At 37.8% G+C, this 24062-nt stretch overlaps 1 protein-coding gene across 1 annotated transcript in view; it reads left to right on the top strand.

The window, feature by feature from the left end:
* The first annotated feature begins 18145 nt into the window (after positions 1 to 18145).
* LOC128482805 (ephrin type-A receptor 3-like) overlaps positions 18146 to 24062 on the top strand; it is a 93740-nt gene continuing 87823 nt past the window's right edge. The window contains exon 1 of the mRNA XM_053458719.1: positions 18146 to 18299. Within this exon, the coding sequence (XP_053314694.1) occupies positions 18212 to 18299 (88 nt within the window). The 5' untranslated portion in view covers positions 18146 to 18211. The remainder of the gene's footprint in view (positions 18300 to 24062) is intronic.

Below are 24062 nucleotides of genomic sequence, written 5' to 3' on the forward strand. Positions count from 1 at the left end.
CAGCTTGTCTTATATTGAAGGTATGTTTATTCTTTTCCCATGCACGCTTCAGTTCCTCCAACATGTTGACCTCTCGCAGTTCTACCAGATGTTCCTCTTACCCAACACCTGCACTGTAAATCAAATATGTCTTAGTTAATGGCCCAACTTAGTACAAGTAACTCATTGCATAGGAATATTGTTACCCTTACTACGTTTTGATCTCAGTGGCTAGCTCAGTGGTCTTCTCCTTCCTCTCCATGTAGGAGGGAACAGAAGGGCCAAAGGAGAAGGGGGCTAATAACACCAGGGGGGCAGTTCTCTGTGAATGTGAGGGGTGAAGACAGAAACTCTGCAGAGTCAGGAGTAGTCAGATGTAAATGACACTATAAAGACAACGCTTGATGCTTAAAATAGCTGTGATCCCAATAGCCACACCAGAGGCTGAAGGTTGTCGGTGAGTTCTGGTGAGACGAAAAACTTTTTTAGCCTAAGTTTGCCTTGATTGGTCTTTTGAAATTCATAGCTGAAGCAGATGAAATACATTTTCACCTCTGAATGACTGATTACTAGACTCAGACACGTACCACACATATGTTTATTGTGCTGCTTTGCAAATGTTACCTTAAGCACAGTTAACCAAATCACAATATAATTACGCTTAATGTTGTTTATCAAGTTTATAAGTCTTGTACACAGTGCCATTTGTAATAAAGTATGATGTCATATCCTCTGGTAAACACTTTATTATAAATATATTGTAACAATTTCTGTTACTATAAAAATAAAAATAATAAAATAACACATTTTCTTCTAATACCAAATTGATATCTTCTGAGTATATTAGAGAAAATATATAAATAATATGAAATCAGTTTATTTCAGCTTATAAATTACTGTATCTTACTCAAAGTCTTTGATAGGAGCTACCATGGATGGTGATTAATATTGCTATGGCATTGTTTGTACATAAGGAGAATATCGACACAAAAACAATGGGGGATGGGGCATATTGGAAGTTGTTTTATGTGTAGCTTGGAATGGAAATTAGGTGACATGAATGACATAATGTTTACAATGAAAAACATGGTTAATACGTTATAACTTCACTAAGCAACATGTCCCACAGTGCCTCCTTTGCCATTAAGCAGCTTGTGAGTGCCACCTTTTCCCCTAAATAGCTTATCACTATCATCCTTACCCCCAAACAACCTGCCTGTGCAATTTTTGCCCCAGCTTGTCAGTGTATCTGTGCTATCATTGCCCCCAAACAGCTTGTAATTGCCCCTTGCGCCCCTAACATACACTCAGACACACATTTCGTTTTCATGTTGGTTCCGAAGACATGAAGAAGAGAAGAGAGCGGCACCAGGATTTTAAAAGTCTGTATGAGCGACTCTATTGGTTGCCAGCAGGGGGCTCATCTGCCATCAACCCTGCTTGCGACCAATAGAGTTGCTCATACGGACATTTAAACTCCTGTTGCCAGAGCGGCTGCGTAGTTCGTACCGCGTTAACCCTGTATTAACCCCTTATACAAAACCGAAAAAAACGAACACGATGAATGTCCATGAATATTCGCCCGAAGAAAAGACAGGAACGGGCGAATATTCGCGGAATATGAAGATTTTTTTTTTTTGCTGAAGACGAGCACGAAGACCTCCCTGGTGCCCAAGTCTAATAAAGATGTTTTATGTCTTAACTGTCAGGTTCCCTGTCATGACGGACAGATTTACTACAATATAGCAGAGGCCTTGCAAAGAAAAAAACATTCAAACTGCAGTCTGGCCTCTATGCTGTGGGATTTAGTCTTATAATGATAATTAAGATGATCTCAGATATACATGTGACTGATGTATTTTAAAGAGGATAGTATGGCACTCACTGTCAGAGCATATATAGTTCCTTAGGTCAAATCCCCATTTTTGTAGCATTTTTTGGAATAATTCTTGGAATATAACTACACCAGAAGCAGTGCTTAATCTCTAGTAAATGCTCTTCCCTAATACATATGAAAACACTTCAGTGTCTTGAATTTAACCGGCCTGACATCTCTTGTCCAAAATGTGAAGTGCACTTTCCCTGTTAAAATGATACACCGTATTTTGCGAGACATTACATACGCTATTATAGAATAAATGTCATTTAGATGGATGCCATTAGTCTGTAAGTTCATTACAAAATGGAATGAAAATGGAACATCCATGACGTATTAACAAAATCTTCTTGTGTTTTGTAAATGTGATGCTCTGCTCGATACTAAAATGTGCCAATTGTTATATCTCTGATAGATTACGGAAAATTTCAGTATGTTTCATTGTGCTTTGAATAGTAAATAAAAAAAATTAGGTCATAAAAATAATGAAATGAGTTGACCAAAATACATTAATTTAAATCTCTTGAGTTTGTAAATACCTTTATACATAATAATTACCACATCTTTGAGGCAATTATAGGGCAAATATTGTGGCAATTATAGGGCAAAAAAAGGGCTCTTGATTTACAACTATTTGGACACCAATCTTTGCCAAAGTTACCCATTATTTGTTCTGCATGTTTCTTTTTAAAAAACTTTCATTTTGGTTGCCATTTTTTGCCAATGCACCAGGAGATCTTCACTAAGGGCTGGTCCGAGTGTTTGTGTGTAAGCATGAATGTGTATGTAAAAGTAAATGTGAGTATGGATGTATGCGTATGTTTCAGTATGTGTGTATAGCTGTATTGCCTGAACTCACTTAGTCTGCCTCTACATTAAAGTCTTTGAATCTCCATGGTAAGCAATATTGATGTGTTAAGACCAGACAGGCGTTACCAAGATTGTAGTACAGACTAAAGCATGCTTCCCAGCAATAATCCCCCCACTCCAAAAATAGTTTATTTTTACAATCGTGCCTAAAGACTACACTTGCACTTGATCCAGTCCACTCTAATAGAGACCATACAGTTTATTAACACTTCCAGTTCCACTGAAAAATAAAACCCTTTATCTACTCACCATAATAAACACCATATGATGTAATAATATCTTCCTATTACTATAAACACAACACTAAACATTTAACCTATCTCTGCAGCCTCATCCAAACTGCTAAGCGCCAGGATCTTTTGGAAGCGGTGCTGGATAGGCACTTTATAAATAAATGTAATGTAATGTAATAGGCACAGTCCTCCAAAGTATAAATGGCTGGTGCGGGAGCTCCGAGAAATCCTTTGTTACTGACCGATTGAGGAGTTGGATACTGCTGCCTTTGGCCAGAACACATGACTGGGGCAAATTCTGATGGAAAACCAGCTCAAGGGCAGTCTTTGGAAACAAGTGTAGATACAGAGAGTAGAACACTTACTGGTGCGTCAAACATTCAAAAGCTAAAACAGAAAACAAATGAACTTGAAGTGAAACAGATAGTGTCTCCTCACCAGCAACTAGAATGGACAGGTCTCATAAACCAAAAATACTATCATAATCTAAATGTAATCCATCTGTGCCCAATAACAGTGACAACTAATGATACAGATAAGAAAAATGCAGAACAGATGACAGCACATCCTGAATAACAGAAGAAATCATCTAATTGCGCATCAATATTTACCACTAAAGCATCTAATGCTGACTCCACTCCACATATTGACAAAAAGGAGAAACATAATATCCTTCCTTACACTATGTGCATATTTTTCAAGGGCATATATAACAAATCATAAAGTCTCATTTCTAAAGAAACATTACGTTTAATTTTTTGAACAAAAATATCACACAATCACATTAAGTGACATCAGAACTTAAAATGAGTCAAAGCATTAGCAAAAAAATTACAATTAAATTGTAAAAAAATGTATTTAACCTGTAAAATTGCAATATTTTGGTGGGTTAAGGCTCCAAAGACACATCATTAGCAGGGAGGCTGCTCTGATTTAACTATTTTTCTCAAATGGCCTTGGACATGCTTGTAATATCTGGGGACATGCTAGACTTATCTACATGGCTCAGACACTGATGTTGAACAAGAAGGCCTGGCTCACTATTGGTATTCCAGTTCACTCCAAAGGCTCCTCCACACCAAACTCATGAAACCATGTCTTTTTTGGACCTTGTTTTGTGCACTGGGGTACAGTCATGTTGTAACAAGAAAGGGCCTTCCCCTAAACTGTAAATTGTAAGCATTCAGTTGTTTAATTGCCCCAGACCATTATCCCTCCTCCACCAAACCTTTCGGTAGGCACTATGCATTCCTGTAGGCAGCGTTCTTCTGGCATCCGCCATAAACCTAGATTCATCCATCAGACTTTCAGATAGTGAAGCATTACTCATCACACAGAGGACACACTTCCACACATTGAGAGTTAGCTTATGTGAGAGTTACTGTATGGTGTTAGTGTGAATTTATGTGTCAGCATGTGATGTTAGAGTGTCAGAGGTATGCCTGGGGTTAGTGGCACATAGGACAGATTGAGAGAGGGGGAGAGGAAGGGGATGAAGAGAATGTGTGTGTGTGTGTGTGTATGTATATGTTAGTTTATGGTGTTTAGAGTGAGGGTGTGTGTGGTGAGAGTTTGTTAGACTGAAACCAATCATATGACAGAGGAGCTAAGAAAACCAATCTGTATTGGGACACCGCAGAGACAGAGACACCTGGTGCTCGTGCAGGCTGCCAATGAACAAATGACACCGCTTTGAGGGTAGTCATGTACGTAAGGCGTAAAGCAGCTGGATAAAGGTATATATGTTTTAGGGAATATTTATTCTGCTTTTATTTTAGCTAGTTTCATTTTACATAAGGACACAATATTGATTAATTATTATGTATTATTACATGTATATATATACAAAAATGAATTACAGGCAACAGGGAACACAAACTTACCACAGTAAATTTGCGCAATGTGGGTTAGCACTGAATATTTTTTTCCCCGTTTTGCACTAATAATCTTCCTTCATCTGTAGACCTGGATGCCATGTGATATTTCGGGTGACGCTCCCTGCTCAAACCCCAGACGATTCTTTATAGCAATGCTATGTACAAAGAAACCCTTTCCTCCACGGACTTTCAGTGCTAATATGTAGAAAAGAGATTTCGCAACAGTACATAATGTTTACCAATTATATATCATTATATTCAAGAGTAAGCACAATATTTATATAAAATTACATAAATGACATGTCAGATTTTAACTATTTTCTGATGTCTCATCCTGAATAAAACGTACTATTTTTGAAAACAAAAGATTTGATTTTTGATTTTTTTGGGGCGGAAAAGATAGATCCAATGATTTTAAGAATTGACTGACCTGTTCAAATAGATTTTAATAAGACTTGATTTACTTTTTCAAAATGACTGTAGAAGGCTTTCAAATGTTTTCAGTTTCCCTAGCCGCTTTTTATGGGATAGTAAAAGGCTTATGATTTACCACAACTGGTGGCCAAATTAGGTTGATGAATGCCAAAGGTATATTTAATTCTGATTCTGGGGACTTATTTTTATTTTCTACACTGGCACAATAAAGGTTATCAACTTCTAGTAAAGACCTTTTTTTAAGCAAAATTCAAAGAATATAAATTATATTGATATATTGTAAATCTTCTGGTTTTAAAGAAAAATCCTTTTGGTTTTCCACATTGTAATGATTAAAGCCATGTTTCTTCTTAAGCGTATTACTGTGTCAAACTGTTTAACCCTTTACCATCCCCTTTAGCAAAGAAATGAAATAGCTCAGTATTACATTGCCCTGCCTGGTAGCACCGATGCGTTAATGTAGATGAGAAGCAGAGACACATAAAACAGACGCCATGATCAAAATTCTGCCAATAATTTTGTTTTCTATTCTAGCTATGAAATAATGCAGACCATGGGACTAGTGAAGGGGAAATGATCTTGACTGATGAACACAACAGACTGCAGTGGTTCTTATATAATAATACGGACTATTATTATTTCTGAATAATGTGGACAGTCCTCCAGCTGCTGAGCCGTATGACCACCATATACCAGTAAAGGTAGCGACGTGTGAAAGGAGGGTCAGAGGTTTTGATGTCATGCAAGGAATTGTTACTTTAATGAGATTGTGGTAGATAAATGGAACACCCTCTCATCAGAAGTAGCCGAGGCTATTACAATGAGGGAATTTGAACATGGGATGCAATGTAATGTATGTAAAGCAAACCTGAAACTATGACAAGACCAAGGATTGATTAAGGTCGGAGTCTCTACAGAAGGAAAAAGTGGACAGCCTATATCCACAGAACACTTCTTATCAGCTTAATTTTATACTTAACAATAAAGTCTCTCAGGGGCACCACTAGAAAAAGTAGGTTCTCGGGCTAAAAACACATACGCATACTCACCTTACAACCCCTGAGCTTTTTTCTCTGTGAGATGCACCAGTTTGAGACATTTTATTTCAGTTCTTCTAGGCTGCTTAAAGGAAGAGGAGACGCCGATTCCTACTTTCCAAAGCACTAAAAACTAAAAACCAGCCTTTGGTCCAAATGAGAGAAAATAATTTGGAAGTACAGAAGTCTTCGTAGAAGCATCAAATTTGACAGATTAAAACCATTTGCCCAATCTACCTATTTTTTTCTGCTGCAAAAACCTAGAACCTTAGTTCTTAGGGCTAGCGATACGTTCATAAAGATACATTTTAACCAACCGTCGAGTATGGCTTCCAATTTGTAGTGGGGCCGCTCACGCTTGACAGTCGGGTTCCTTTGATGCACAACATGTCCTACTACTGAACCTGGACCTGTATAGCCTTCAGCATCCTTCAGACCAATGTGTAGGCATTGCTGACTAATGCCTAAAATGTAGTGATCTGGAATCTTTTATTTCAGAAAAGTAAGCCTGCTACAGAACAATGACCCATATGCCCCTTTTAGCAATTCAGCATGTCCCAAGAGACAGGCCATTGGATATCCCATGCTTTTGCTACAGTCTTTCGGTACTTGGTCATGGAGTGTGTCTTAATCTTACATTACTTGATACAGAGACAACATGCGCCTATAATAGTCCAGAAGATGGTAGCAGGGAGCTAACAAACAACCGTTCTTCGCAAGGAAATCTAATGGTAGAGAGATGTGACCTGCCTTTATTTACATGCAGTGCTGAATATCTAGGTTTTTAATATAAATAAATAGCGTTAGTGTCATCTACATTAGTTGTAGCTCTCACTACGATAAAGTGCTTTCCAAACAATGATAAAACAGTTGTTAGGGGTTTAAATAATCAAATAAAACACATTTATAATACAGAGCGGCTTTCAGAAAAGACATATAATATGCAGATTACATATAAAAAGTAATTCTGGTGTAATCTTTGAAAAGGTAATTTACAATCATTCAAGGCAGGTCCAAGGATTTGCGAGGAGAGCATGAACATGTTGCCCCCTTGTCACTCTCATCTCTCTGCCTGCTGATCAGGGGGGGGGAGCCAGGTCGGAAGGGCCCTTTTTTAAACAATTTCGAACCGGTACGAGGAGACAAGAACGAGGGGTCACCTGGGACCTGAAGTTACGCCGCTGGCATCCCATCTCTAACCTTTGTGCACTGCAAACACCTATCCGTGGAATAGTAAAGTAATCTTGACAGTACAGAGTTGCTCAACATATTTTTTTGTACAATGTTGCAGGTATTTACACGTAAAAGCCCCTTTAGAGCTAAAGGACTAACATAATATAGATACAAAGTTGTCTCTTGCTGTCCCATTTGTATTTTTTTTATTCATTTTAGTTTTTGTATTAATGTTTTACCTCATTTGAGCAGCGCCTTCTTTACTCTCTGTTTCTGTACATCCACATTTTATGTGAAACGCTACTTGCTATGCCATGTTTACCTCTTTACAGCGCTGCGGAATAAAATGGTGATAGATAAGTCATTAAATAATAATTCAAATAATACACAGGGTCTTCTCACTATCAATGGATTGGAAAATATGATTTGAGGCGATTGTCATTGGCGATTGTCATGAAAGTTCCACTGTTTATTTGGATATATGGCTAAATGTGAGAAAAAACATGCAATATCCACATTATTGTGACTTTTATAGTAGATGTGCACTCCTTCCCTCCAACTTGCCTGAGCTCCAAAAAAGAAGAGGGACATCATGGGTGGGAAGAATAACAGATAAACGTGGGTGCCAATGAAGGACTGCCTCTATAAAGCACATGTTAGAGCTAATGTACATAATGCATATACGTAATTTACATGCATTGCACTTTATCATTTAGCAAATATGTAACGGTACCGAGGAGCTTGTATCAGACCCTTTTGGGGGCCGTCTGTTTACTGGCCTTGGTCACTGGTTATCCAGGTTGAGCACTGTTGCTCTTAGAGGAGCCCATTTCCCTTCTGGAGCTGGATGAGTTAATATTCTCCTGAGCAAAGTATCCCCTGCTCCTTAACTTATCTCTCCCCTATAGTTAATCTTATGATTTTTGATAATTGGCTCAAGCAGCCTTTGTAAGGGTAACGTGAGGAGAAAAGGAGAGAACCAGGGCCGGTCTTAGAACAAGGCATCTGATTCTGGTCTCTGGCTCTTGCCTGAATTCTGCCCTGCTTCCTGTAAGTCCTGGCAGCTGCTAGACCAGAGGCGTCCAACCTGCGGCCCTCCAGCTTCTGCAGGACTACATCTCCCATAATGCTCTTTCAGCTAAGGGACTGGCTGAGGAGGAAGGGAGATGTAGTCCTGCAGCAGCTGGAGGGCCGCAGGTTGGACGCGCCTGTGCTAGACCCTGACGCTACCTCTGGGAAATCACAGTTGATGCGGGTGAACACCCAGCTGTGTTGTGGGTCCTACTCTGCATTGTGCATCGTACGCTTGTACAGTAACATTGTGACAGATTGGACTGTTCTTTATGTTTCGGCCTATTATGATATAGTTGTGCATTCATTTTTTCAGACTTTTCAACTCGCAAAAGAAACTTGTTGACTGTATTCACCTTTCATGATAGCAACACATTAAGGCAGATTGTTATTGTCGTGCATGCTGAGTACTGAAAAAAGCTAATTAATGTTAAGCTTCCCATGTGGCTGCACTCAAATTTAATAACTTTGTTGCAACATTAAACACATTACACAATAGGGGATATGCATTAAACAACAGTATATGCATAAAAATAATTGAATATAAATTACTCAAGTGTTCTCTAAATGACTATTCTGGAAGAAAGGAAACATTATTTTCATCATTAAATAGGTTTGAAAAACTCAATCAAGCTCAATCTTTCCAAGATATGGCTAATTGCATTAAAGACAAGCAAAAACTTATTTTTGAAATATGGCAATTTTGCCCACCACCTGGGGGGGAGGGGAATTGCTTTTTTTAAAAACAAACAAAAAAAAACTCCACTGTACCCCCTGGCCAATACCTCCATAGAGCCATTACAGAAAAATTAGGTAAATACAACCTCAGATGAACAACAACACATGACATATTTCACCGTGTCATAATTTATTCAACGGGAAAAAAGCCAAAATGGAGAAGCTGTGTGTGACAAACTAAGTACCCCTTATGATTCAATAGCTTGCAGAACCACCTTTAGCAGCAATAACTTTAGTTTTCTGTATGATTTTATCAGTCTCTCACATCATTGTGGATGAATTTTGGTCCATTCTTCTATGCAGTGTTGCTTCTGTTCATTTGGTTTGTGGACATTTGTTTATGCACAACTCTCTTAACCCCTTAAGAACCAGACTGTTTTTTTTTATTTTTGTATCCTTTGTGGCTATTTTAACATTTTTGTGGTACTCGTGTTTAGCTGTAATTTGCTTCTCTCTCGTTTAGTGTACCCACAAAAGAAGGACTTCCTACAGATGCCATTTTTGATCATAGCATCTAATTTACTATAGGAAATAAATAATAAAATATGGTTTTACTTTTGTTTGAAGATTTTTTTTACTTATCTACAAAAAACTAATGAAAAACACCCACTAAACAGATTCTACTATTTATCCTGCATTTAGAAATATCTAAAGTTTTTTTGGCTTTTTTGGCAAGTTATAGGGCAAAGAGTACACTTTCCACTTTGTGGTAGTACTTTCTTTTTTGTTTTGTTTTACACACAAATTGTACTTCAGGAATAAATTTGGAGCTCCTGGTATACATCATACAACACTCCAATACGTGTTCAGCAACATCTCCTGTGTAGTACCACCCATGCATGGGTTTGTTGGGTTGGTTGGGAGTTAAAATGCCCATTTTTCATCTTGGAACTTTATCTGGTCCTTCCGTCCCATGTTCTATTTGGGACATCTTTGAAAATAGATAATTCAATTTACCCCATCAAACCATATATTTTCTAAAACTAGACACCATACAGTATTTCAAATTCAATACCCTGGGGTGTCTAGTTATATGGTTTAATGGGGTAAATTGAATTAGCTGGTTTCAAAGATGTCCCAAGGACCACTAGCCTTTGTCAAAGTTTGTTTTATTAATTTTTTGTGTGTCAAACACACATTGTACTTCAGGTATGAATTTGCAGTCCTTGGTGTATGTTCAGCAACATCTCCTGAGTACGGTGATACCACCCATGCATTGGCACTAGGCACCCCAAGGGTATTTGAAATGCTAGTATTTTAACTCTTTCTATGCCAGGATTTTTAGGAAGATACAGTGCTAATTTTAGCACTTGCTCATAAAAATAAACTTTTTATTTATTTTTATATGTTTTTGTGTTGTTTGATTTTTTTTTCATTTTGTTAGAACTGGATGGTTTCCCCGATGGTGACATCACTACATAATTATGCTTAAATGTTACCAAATTTTTATTCATTTTTATAACTATCCCCCCCCCCATTATTTATTTTTTACTAATCACATTGTGATTAGAAGGTTTGGTTTCATTGACTTACATGGTTGAATGCAGTGCTTGAAGAGACTCTGGAGAGACCCTCTTGGGAATTTGTTTATTTTTTAATCGGTGCTGCCATCTTGCGAGAGGCAAAATCTGCATTGTCTCTTGTGACTGCTCACCTGAGAGGTCACAGTGCACCCTAGGTGTGTTTTTGGTCTTGCTGAATGATTTGTTAATTGCCTCCTAAGCTTATTAGATCACTTTCTAAGCTTATATAATGCCATGAAGTGCCTGGCATGTCATCGTTAACTGACTGTTTTTCCGTGACCTGCACGTCATTGGTCATTTAACGGTTAAGGTCCCACCACAGCATTTCAATCGGATTGACGTCTGGACTTTGACTTGGCCATTGAAACACCTTGATTCTTTTTGTTTTTCAGCTGTTCTGTTGTAGATTTGCTGGTGTGCTTGGGATCATTGTCCTGTTGCATGACCCAATTTCAGCCAAGGAATTCATGGTCGACTGCAAGGTTCCTAGGTCCTATGGCTCCAAAACAAGCCCAAATTATGACCCTTCCACCACCATGCTTGAGAGTTTGTATGAGGTATTTGTGCTGATATGCTGTGTTTGGTTTTTGCCAAACGTGGAGCTGTACATTATGGCCAGACATCTCCAGAAGTCTTGTAGTTTGTTCAAATGCAACTTTGCAAATCTAAGCCGTGCTGCCAAGTTCTTTTTAGCGAGAAGAGGCTTTCTCCTGCCAATCCTTCCAAACAACCACACTTGTTCAGTTCTTTTCTAATTGTACTATCATGAACTTTAACATTTTACATGCTAACTGAGGCCTGCAGAGGGTTTTTACAATTTCTCTGAGCACTGTATGGTCTGACCTTGAGGTGAATTTGTTGAGATGTCTACTCCTGGGAAGATTGGCAACTGTCTTGAATGTTTTCCACTTTTAAATAATCTTTCTCACTGTAGAATGATTGACTTTAAATTGTTTGGAAATGACCCGTCTCAAATTGATAGTCAGCAACAATTGCTTCTATAAGATCATTGCTGATGTATTTCCTCCTTGGTATTGTGTTAACACACATCTGAATGTTCCAGACTAGCAAACTACTAAAACTTTAGCTTTTAAAGAGATGGCCGCGTGCTGATGATCAATTATTTAAGGGCATTTGGTTAGCAGCACCTATCTGCTACTTAGCATCTTACTCCTTATGGAAGCAGTAAGGGTGTACTTAGTTTTTCACACATGGCTTCTCCATTTTGGCTTTATTTTTGTTGAATAAATCATAGCACAGTGTAATATGTCATGTGTTGTTGTTCATCTGAGATTGTATTTACTTAACTTGTAGACCTGCCATAGAACAGATGATTGTTATTATGCCCAGATATAAAAAAACAAGAGAATTCAAAGAGCGTGTACTTATTTTTCACATGACTTTATATATATATATATAAGAAAAGATATATATATACACTTTCTTCTTGTCTTTTCTCTCTCTCATATGCAGAAATTGAGTTTCCTTCATCTTGGGCCAGTTAGAATGCGATCAATGAGAGTTCAGTATGCCTCTAGAGGGCACCAGCAGTGTGGTGGACACCACAAATTGTGTTATATTTGTGTCAAATACATATAATGGACAAGTGTTAACAATGGAGCAATATTTTCTTAAAATCTCTTAGGATTAAAAAGGATGGCTGGTGCTATCCCAAACCCAAAGTAACGGCCCAAAAATATAATGTCTCCAAAATAACTTGGATGAGGACTGCAGGGGCTACAATGTGCACATTGCGGCACTGTCCAAATTATATCTAAAAAATGGACTGCATAAACGGATTTCAGAAAAGATACATTAACACTGCCTCAGGTTGTTCTGGACACCCTGTTTCTTTATGCGGAACTGCGAGTAAAACTCAAGAAAAAGTTTTAGGTAGCGGCCCAAGGCCTTCAAATCAAACAGCTTGGGTTTGCAATTGTCCCCTTGCCAGCCTTCCTCTGAGCATGTAACCTGATACTTTGAATATATAGAGGAAAAAACTAAAATAATGAAATACCTGAGCCATATTTTTATATCTCAGATGACTTGAAAGGCACATGAGAATTAAGAGAGAAAAAGATATTTTTGCAATGTCCTCACCTCATACACAAGCCACAGAAAATAATTTATAGCCACGGGCTTGGGCATCTTCTGCGTAAACGCAGCACAAAGCCTCTTATCCTGCTGAGTGCAACGTCTCTACTCTGAAAAGGGCAACAAAGGAGACCCCGCTTCTTTAATATATTATCAAAGGATGTTCAAGATATCATTAAAGTCTCTCTATTCCAAACCAAGACTTATAGGTTCATATTTGTGAGCCGAGCTCCACAACAAATAACAAGATGCTGACTTGTTTGAGAGTAATCAACTGATTTCCTCTTTGATGACGATGACAAAGGCTGTAATTAGCTGAACTGTCCTTCCCAGGTTGAGAATCGATCAGACAGGGTCAGATTAAACCTCTCCTGGGCCAAGCAGCCCCACAATACATCACTGCATCTTATAAAGGACAATGGTAATGGGGGGTTCCAGTTATTGGAAGCTTACTGTTAATGAGATGGACTGCATTATTATAATAGCTGAAATATATATATATGTATGTATATATATATATATATATATATATATATATATACATAAAATATACAATAATATATAAAACATTATATAACATTATATAACAAAATATATCCATACACATACATAAAATATACAATAATATATATAATATTATGTTACTAAATTGTAATCTTGTAATATACAATAACTATTTCAAGATTTTCAAGCTGCAGACAATAAAAATCAAACCAATATATAATATGAAAGGCGCACTATTTACTTTACAATTCATTCCATCAGCATGATGTTATAAAACAATATAATTCATAGTACACATAACAATGAGCAATGCAAAAAGTAAAACAAGGCAGAACATGTATGAGACCCCCAATGTTTCGGTAGCCCCTGCTACCTTTCTCAAGGGATGGATACCTATAAATCACGGAATGTTGATCATATATGAGTATTGGGAGCAATGTTCCATCTAATTTTTCTTAGTTGGCGGCGTCCTGTATAAATTCTGGTTAAAACGTAAAAGTTCAGTCCCATCCTCGATTCGCAATGCGTTTCACCTCTGTGCGGGTTGATCACGGTGTACATTATCAGAATATTGATGGTTATGCGGGACTGTGAATAGGAACTTTTATTTTAAAATATTGTTTATATTAAATGAAAAATACTACCTTTTAATTTCTGGTTCATCTCTTATTTTATCGCAGCTACTGTTTGGGAGGAAGCAATAACGGTGACCCAAGGGTCCGGGGTGACACAAAGGAGCTATAACTTGCTCTAAAAAGTATGAGTGAACTTCTGAATTTTCTTGTACACAGATATGGTTAATATTTTTATTGTGCCATACGATTCTCTATATTTCTTTTTTACATAGATATTACTGAACAGTATTGGATACTCCTCTGGAATGTACATGGGAGTTAAATATAAAACATCTTTGGTGTTTTTATTATTATGTTTTATTTATATAGCGCCAACAATTTATGCAGCCCTTCTTACAATACATTTATTAAAGGGGTATGACAAGACTAGGATTGACAGACTAAAACAAATCGATACATTCGGTGGAGAGAGCCCGGCCCGCAAGCTTACAATCTTGAGGATAAGCTACCACTCCGTTGAGACTGTAGAGTAAAGCTTCATAAAAAACATGTACGGAAACCTAGTACCCATCCATCGGCCATCTTATCCAACATCTTTAAAAACAATATATCAAACACAAATCATATCACGCAATAGCTAAGAAGGGGAGCTAATATACAACTCATTGTCAAGCTCCCTATAATAGATAGTGATTATATGATGGTCTAGTTCAGGAGACCTTTCTGATTCCTGTGACATTAAAATAACCTTATCTAATGTATGTGCCTTCATCATTTAGCCATTTGCATTCTAAAATACGCAGTTTGTTTTCATCCAATATTCTCCAATATACTCCAATATTTTCACTTAATTTTAGTAAGCGTACTAAATCATACCATTGTCGGTATAGTTAAATTGAGGTAAAAGTGTTAAATAATAGAGATGGATAAATTAGAAATATTGCAAGGGCATCCCCAAAAAAGCTTCCATAATAGCCATTCCATTACATGATTATTTATTTCCATTGAATTGTTCCTTCACTTAGTTGACAGTCTCAAAAGGCAAGAATAAGTGAAACTTTGTGATAAAGGGAAAGTCTAGTGAATATCTTTCTTTGAGTTTTTCATACATTGTCACGTACATTAATGTAGCACTAAAGAGAACTTTGTTTTCATTTCTTCCAATAAATGTTGCTGCTGTGGAGGTCACCATTGTAGGCATCCATTGATATTTTGGTCACACTGAGCTAATGATTTAAGGGAATGCTAAGGAAGTCATGCTTATCCAGTTAAGTCACTCTTCCCCTATACTATTATTAGTCATATGGTGATTAAGACTGAGGAATTCTCTTATTTACCACAGGGCACTATGATAGTCTGCTAGTCTGGTACATATGACCAAGATGACAGACCTAAGCACAAATAAAAAAACTCTATACAATTGTTCCAAGCATTGTTTTTTGGGGGAATCAAGTTGATTAACAATAAAATGAAAAATAGCATGAAAAAACATTTATATATATTTTAACTTATCGATAATGAGAAGAATTGTAAAAATATTCAAATATATATATATATATATATATATATATATATATATATATATATTAAAACAGTTCTATGTTTGCATAATATAATGTTTTCAGGCAGGAGCATATTAGCTATTTGTAAGTGTTCTGGCTCAGTTATCTTAGCCCAATCTACTAGATAAACACCCCGACTCCATATCATACTGCTTGTGACAGCCAGACATGCTGACTAGTAAAAGTCTATGGAGAAACGGACTTCATTTGCATCGCCATAAATATTCCGCTCAGCGTGCTGTTTGAGCAGAAAAGTCACATGACTAACAACAATGGCGGCCTCCAGGTCTGCAGGTAAAAGAGGTTTCTTGGTGAAAAATTAGATAAAACTAGAATTTTTCCAGTGTATACAGCACTGTATTTTATGCTGAAGGAGGAAACATTTTCCATGTGACTTCCCCAATTTAAAATAATGTGTCCTTTGAATTTTCAGTAAACAGTATTTTTAATTTACACGCAGCCGTTCTAATAAGAAGCAGTCCGCTAGATCCATGTGACGCCGTTTGGCTTGCTTGTACAGGGACATTATGTGAAATGCTCTCATTATTCTGTCTATTCTTTGGTCTAAATCAAAGTCATTTTATTAATTCACTGGTGGATGCCAGATTTCATAAAAAATCGAGCATTTTTAAAATGCTGATTTCTTTCCAAGCCGTCTAAACACATATCCTTTTATCACTTTCACAAGACAAAAGCCATTCCAAATCTTGCTTAACTACAGACCTTGACTTCTGTGTAAATCCCTCTGCAAACGTAAAGCCATAAAATATGATCTAACATCATTGTACATTTTGTCACAGTAAACAATGTAATCTCCCTTTATCACTTATTGGCCCTTAATCTTTTCCTCTATAAACCTTTATCCCTTCTGCCTTTTCACTGATATTTACTCATTTTCTATTTTTTGCTTTAAAGATTTTAACTCTTTCTTTTATTTTACCCTCCATGTCTTTCTCTGCTTGTCTGCCATGTCTTTTCCTTTTTTTTTATTTGAATACTTTGTCCCGTTGTCTATCGTTAACCCTTCTCTATATCCATTAATGCTTCTTCTTCTTAACCCATCTTTTACCCCTCATCTTTCACAATTTTTTTATCACCCCCTTTTAAATCAGACATTTTAATAGTCTATGTATTTCTTGTCCTAATTTTCCACTTTAATCCTTATTTACCCCAATCCAATTAAAAAAATAAAGTGACACTCCAGCCACCATATGCTCTTAAATGCCTATGATAGCAGTCGGTCGCTCTTGAAAATGTGTCTCCTGCTAACTGAGCCCGAATTATATACTCAGGGAGCGCTAAGGTTTCCTAAACCCAGTATGCGCAGAAAGTGCTCCCATTTGTTTCAGTGGGAGCTCTTTCCTGCATCTATCAACCAATCAGCAGCATCAAAATGATGTTATGTTTTACAGATTTAAGGGTTTATATTAAAGTTTTTACAAAGTACTTTAATATGCATTCTTTATTGATGAGGCTGCCCGGGACACTGGAAGCTCCCTTTAAATTCCCATGTAGCCCCCTCTCTTCTACCTTTTTGTGGTTTAGCAGGGGGCTATGACTGCCACTTCCGTATTTTGGGCTTCTCTGCTTTGCCCTTTGAGTGATTATGTGCAAGATCCTGATCTGTACTGTCTGAAGAACTCCATTGAGGCTGGCAAAGTATGTTGGGGAACTAGAAAGTTATATTTTAGTTCCCCCATTTCCTCTGAGGTTGGGCTACAGGGGTCAAGTGGCCCACATGGCATATGGCGCACTCAATCATTGGGTTACAGTGGTCAAGTGCAGGCTCGGGCTGGCCATCTGGCACACCATTCACATGCCCGGTGGGCCACTGGACAACAGCACCGCACACTCACCCAATCTGGCATATGGTGCGGTAGGGAATTAGCCCATTGGAGTTATATATTTGTTACCCCATATCCTCTGAGTGTGGGTGACAGGGGCCAAGTGGCCCACCTGGTCTATGCTGCGCCACAGAATTTGCCCATTGGTTATCGCATTTTATATCCCCAAAAAGTACTGAGCTCTCAAACTGAATCAGGGCTGCTTATATGAAAATCCCCCCCCCCCACAAACCTTCCCACCATCGCACTAAATAATAAGTAAATCTCTTCCTATACTTAAATCATTGAATGGTCTGGGACTGGATGATTTCATAGCTCAGCACACCTCACCTACCGACCAAATACCCCAAGAAACAGGTACAACCCTGCAAACTGTGCGCCCCCGCCAGACAGGTGCGCCATCCATGTTTCGGCAACGTGCCGGCAATCAGCAGCAGCTTCCCTATTGTAAAAGCCTTGCTTTGTGTATTCATACATTTCTTTAAACCAGCAAGGGGTAAGCAGGTTAAATACATTGGGCTGAAGAAAGATAAGCTGTAGATGGTCGGATAATAGAGCCTAATGTCTGGCACAACACATATTCATTAGCAAAGTTTTGCTTGTAGAGATGCACAGGGATGCTGCTGCTGTGCAGCCGGCAGTGTACACCAGGAGGATAATGCACAGGGAGGGGTTATGGGAACAGAATTCCCATCCAAGCTGCGCTCAGAAGCCTGCCCTCCTTAAGGCTCTGGATCTCCTCTCCCCTCCCTCGCTCCCTCTCTCCCTGTCTCGCTCTCTGTAGCTCTGTAAGTTTGCTGCTTCTGGATACAGCCTCGATATGTCTTTCTGGTGGATTTACCCAACTCTCATCACTCTCTGCACCTTGGTCAGTACCCAGGCACTAAGGATATACCCAGTCAATGAAGGTAGGTGGCTTGGTGATGAGTTGCTACCTTAAGTTAACATCTTCATTGCCTCTCTGGGCACGAATACATGTTTGGCTTATTTATGGGTTAAAAACCCAAGCTGTCTTTGTGCGTGTGTGTGTGTATATATATATATATATATACATAAAAAATAAAATGTGTGTGTGTATATATATATATATATATATATATATTATAAACATAAAAAATAATATATATATATATATATATATAATGTATAGCATCATATAATATACACTTAGTGTGTATGGATCTAGAGCAGCCACTTATTATTATATATATCTTATTATATCTATCTATCTATCTATCTATCTATCTATCTATCTATCTATCTATCTAATCTACCTGTTAATACATATTGATTGATACATAGTGTCTGTATTCAAGCATTGTTGGTATTACCCTACCTGTAAAATGCTAAATGTAGTTAGAAGTAGTCTTAAGTGAATTTAATGAATCACAGTCTAAATCGTATTGTAGCGATGAATGGGTTAACTCTCCAGTAGTATTCTTTTGTACTGCCACTGAATGACACAATAGAGTGATGTGTGTTATTGTTAAGTCTTTCCATAGTCCCACTACACAGTCATCACTTTGGGTAGGGATGAAGTGCTTCTGCGTGGGAAGCTGTCAAGAAACACCTTTCGGATAGTAAAGACACTAAAGAACAGGATGAGAAGGGAATCTGTCCCTTTAATCCCTGCTACTAGATTTCATTAATGGACAGATCTGGACATTTTTGCCATTTTGGATGGAAATAAATGACTGGTGAAAAAATTGGATGTAAACATGATGATATTATTGATCTGAAATAATAATAATAATACTAATAATAACTTGAGTTTTGGAGCATACTATGTACCAAGGAACATTAATAAATTATCATATGTTACACCTGAATGCAGGTATTTTATTCCCCAATATAACGTAGCATTTCACAGGTAACTTGGTATAAGCCAGGTTCTAATAAGGAATTCTGTTAATATAAAGCATGTTCTTGTGGAGTGCATCTTAGTATATTAAGTGTAATTTATACCAACAAAATAATCAAAGTAAGTACACTGTGTACTCAGCAATTATAATCTATATATATGCTACTCGTCCCCATCCAGTAGACAGCGTGCTCAAACCATACACACCAGTTATACGGACAGCATAAAATAGTGTATGGGAAATAATTGCCCAGCTCTAAATATATATATATATATATATAATGTATAGCGTCATATAATATGCACTCAGTATGTATGTATGGATCTAGATCAGTCACTTTTTTGTAGACTATGCAATATCCAAATTTCACTAATTCAAGGATGATATAAAAAAAATATTTTCCAAAATATGTATGAAAGTTCCAATAAATTAGAGCATGCTAGATAGATGGATGGATGGATAGATGGATGGATAGATAGATGGATGGATGGATAGATGGATGGATAGGTGGATAGATACTAAAACAGAAGAATTAATGATCTTCCTTGCTCAGAAAGTCTTATTCCATGATCTAATGTGAGAGCGTGTCTACTGAAAGTAATGCTTCCCTTGTTTATGTGCTTGCTTTGACTGTAGGATATCTGACAGTCTTGTGAAAAAGAGTGGAAAGCAGTCTATTGCTGTACTCTTGCCTAATTTATTATTGATTAGCCCTCTTTGTGACTGGTTAGAGACCCAGAGGAGACAGTCCGTGGCACTCAGGACCCCGTCGGCTCGTAGGCTCAGTGTGTCGGTACATTATAGAACAGTCTGTGAATGAACAGAGAACAGCCTTTAGTGTTTCCCTGCGCTAGAAGAAGTCGTATAGAATGTATACATCATATATTTTTAGTTTAACCATGTAAATAACGTACGTACGCTTTATGAGAAAGAAAGTGTCTGCTATTTCAGTGAACTACTGGAAGAACTCCTGCCGTTTTATTTTGGCACGTGAATTCCCCTTACTAACTACCTCTATGATAGTAATAAAATAATAATAATTATAATATATTATATATCAAGCACTGTGTTTACACCTGGATGGATGTGTCGTTTGGTATATCTGGAGCCTGTAGGGTGGGGTAAGAATACACTAATATGAAAAGAAGCGTGGCAGATGTGCATTATTGCAGTTCTATTACTAATTAATAGAGTATAAGAGTATAACACGCTAACAAAAAGTATTAAGAAAAGACATTATCTGTATACGGAGCAGGCATAGAAACGTAGAATTTGACAGCAGAAAAGAACCATTTGGCCCATTTAGTCTGCCCATTTTTCCTGATGTGAGCCTCAGATCTTAATCTGTCTCTGGTCTTGGCTCAGACTCCGGATAGCTTTATGCCTGTCCCGCGCATGTTTCAATTCTCTCACTGTATTAGCCTCTACCACGTCTGACGGGAGGCTGTTCAATCCATCTGCCACCCTCTCAGTAAAGGTAAACATCCTTACATTGCATTACATTGTGACTTTCCACACCTCGTTCCTTGTCAGTGGCCTGATTTAATATGTATGCCGGAAACACCCGTGCATGATTTACTATCGGATTAATGAAACGCCACGTGATATTTTAAGGTTGCTCGTGTGTATTGAAGTGCGATGTATAAAAGAGAGGTGTTTTCTCTGACATACATTCTTGATTGGAATATCAACACCTCCTCCTCCTCCTCCTCCACTATAACTCATACATTCACACACATACACGTGTGTGCCCTTAAACACAATACACACACACACACTGATATAAGAACAGAGGTGCAGTAGCTGACGCTTAGAGTTTATAGGGTTAAATAGGGAAATGTAAGGATTATATTATATTTGGTTATTTAGTATTACATTCAGTATCATTCATTACGGTTCTTTTATGAGTTGCACAGAAGCTGTTCACACGCTGATGTGTCCGCATCCATCTATACATACATGTAGAAGTAGGGAGCCGGCTATAGCATGATGCTGGACAGTCCTACTGTCTTACTGAGCCTGCGCATGAGCAAAGACCATACGCAGATCCTCACAAGGGTCCATCTGGGCTCAAAGACATAAGACTAGGAGGAATTTTAGGCTCAAGTTAGCGCAAGGCTCTTCTGGCGTGTTGGGCCAAGCCAGACGTTAGGACCAAGCCCACACAGGCCATCTTTATGCACCTGTTATAGTAATACTATAAGTACTGGGATGACAAACTGCTCTTCTTCTACTATGGTCCTAGTACGTAATAATATACAGGGGATGCACAGGGAACTTTTTACCATCTCCCTTGCAGTCTGAGCTTCTCGTTATGACATCATAACCTAGTGACCTGAAATACCTGCTGGTGGAGAACCTAGGGACCAAACGAAGATGACAGCGTGGAAAAATATTTGGAATATATTTCAAATAATATTTACTATCCCGTGGTCAGATAATATGATTCCTAGGGATTTGCTGATAAACATAAACCAGATTGTTTGTTCAATAAAGACGAAACTTTCAATCAGTTTACCTTTTTACACCTTTGCTCATAACGCATACACGTAACCGGTATAAAACGATCTACACTATGAAATATACAACATAATAATAGAGAGCAATCCACGTTTGGACCTTAAATAGATTATAAAGAATCAGCCATAATAGATTGTTTTATAGTAAATACTTGTATGTGTGTTTTACTTTTTATAGTAGGGTTAATCAGGGCAAATATTCTTGCTTTTTCTTGGCAAGATAACAAAAGGAAGTTTGTGAATAAGAATAAATATTTGTCTAAAGAAGACGTACATCATAGGGAATAAATACATTGTAATCAGATACTGTATATAACTAAAAGCAGTTTGAATGATAAATGCTGGGGTATTTAGAATGATGTTTTTTTAGGACAGGTTTCCCAAATACTGGATAATCCAGTTCAAAGCAATATACGACAATAACTTTTTGGGGTTTTTCTGTGGCTGAAGCTACATATTGTTAGGATGGGTCAAAACCAGGCACCTGACCTGCCTAGGAATGCCTGCGCAGAACTATACGCTGTGGGAATCTTTACTGTACTTATTGGTACCTCCACAATCGAGACGTATCACCTGTTAAGAGTCTAGAACACCTGTTTGCAGATACAGGAGATTAATAAATCAGGGGATCGGAGCTTTCACCGCAGGTTGGTTGAGAAACAAACATGTTAATTGAAGGTCTCTGAGTTGTTGAAGTATCTCTGCTTCACTTGGCCGAGATCCGTAATGCAGTTTGGAGCATAATATAGTTTTCTGGTATCGATCAGTCGCTGTGAAACGTCTTGAGGAACATGGGAATGGAGAATAAGCAGAGGGGGTTTGTAAGGTGCAGCGGCTAGAGGACTGACATAGATTGATGGGGTTTGAAGTCTAGACTCTTGAAGTCGGGAAGCTATAGATGGCATATTACTGAATTCATTCAAATGTAATTATTTCATGCCTTTAGACTGTTTTTCCATCTTCTAAATATTGATTTGAATTTAAGGCTTGAGACATACAGAAGCTCAATAGAAAATGTTTTCTATATGCATCAGCAGTTCATAATATACAATGCATGTAGATTTCTAAGGTTGTAGTAAAAAGAAGCCCGCTATTATTGTTACGAAGCCCCTCGAGATCATTCATCTCAGAGAATTGAGCGTGAGTGTACTTTGTCTAAGCTGGCATATAATACAAAGGAATTAATTCCTGTTAATTTAGATACATGTGAAGGAATGAGAATGTATTCCAAGTATTGCAGGAAATACTGTTACTAGAGGTGTGAACCGCGCTAGCTCTGACTATGTATTAGAAGGTTTGAATCTGATGAGAATAAAGAGTTCTTTGTGAAAGCCTGACTAACTGGGCTCATATTAGTGACAGTTCCTTACGCGTGATTTGTAGTGCTGAATTCCATTGGATATATTGACCTACAATACAATAACAACATTAAACCATGAGGTCCTGAAGGTAGAGAGTCCTGCAATCAACCTGACAAGCAGTCCCAGTGTAGAAACAAATCACAGCTTCTTCTAAAATTATCTTAAGGAGATAGTACTTATATCAGTGATATGATGGATATACGTATACCACAGAAAAAGAATAATTTTACCTATTATTTTCTAATATGTTGGGACTTTCTGTGACATCCATTTTATACAAAAACTAGCCCTGAGTGGTCTATAAGAAGGTCTAGGTCACTCGACAAATGTCAGTTCAAAGACTTTTATTCACAACACAGACAACCTTGGAGTGAAACGCTACTTGGAATATTGGCTGCGTCTTCCATGGGTGATTAGGCAACGTCTTATGTGCACCAGAAGTTGTTCTTAAAACATATGTGATATCATGAATGCTATTTTATCTTAAGCGGATACCATACTGGCTTTACTGTACAGAACAGGAACAAAAACTATATAGAATATACACAATGAAGGGGGTTTTGACCATTAGAAAGGAGATCCTATGTAGTAAGCATCATTTATTGATGATAAGATTCCCTTGGGCTCTCTTACATCGTCATGTATCATTTTACTTTGTGTAAACACAGTAGTTGTCTTTGTCTTTCATCATGTTGTGTATTTTGGTAGTTCCTGCTCCCTGTATCCAGATATTAGGGGCACCAGCTGGCACTTGGTAGGATTATCCTTGGTGTATCGGCCACAGGATGTGCGTAAGAAGAGGCGCAGGTGGTCCAAGAAAACCACATTTCCCAAAGGTATATTCTCTCTGTTGGTGGTCTCCATATTCCAACCTCATCTGCTTTGGGTACAAGAGCCCCTATGTCCATATCTCCCCACAAAGGTCTATC

Source organism: Spea bombifrons, chromosome 3 (assembly GCF_027358695.1).
Source record: "Spea bombifrons isolate aSpeBom1 chromosome 3, aSpeBom1.2.pri, whole genome shotgun sequence".
In the NCBI taxonomy this organism is placed as follows: Eukaryota; Metazoa; Chordata; class Amphibia; order Anura; family Pelobatidae; genus Spea; species Spea bombifrons.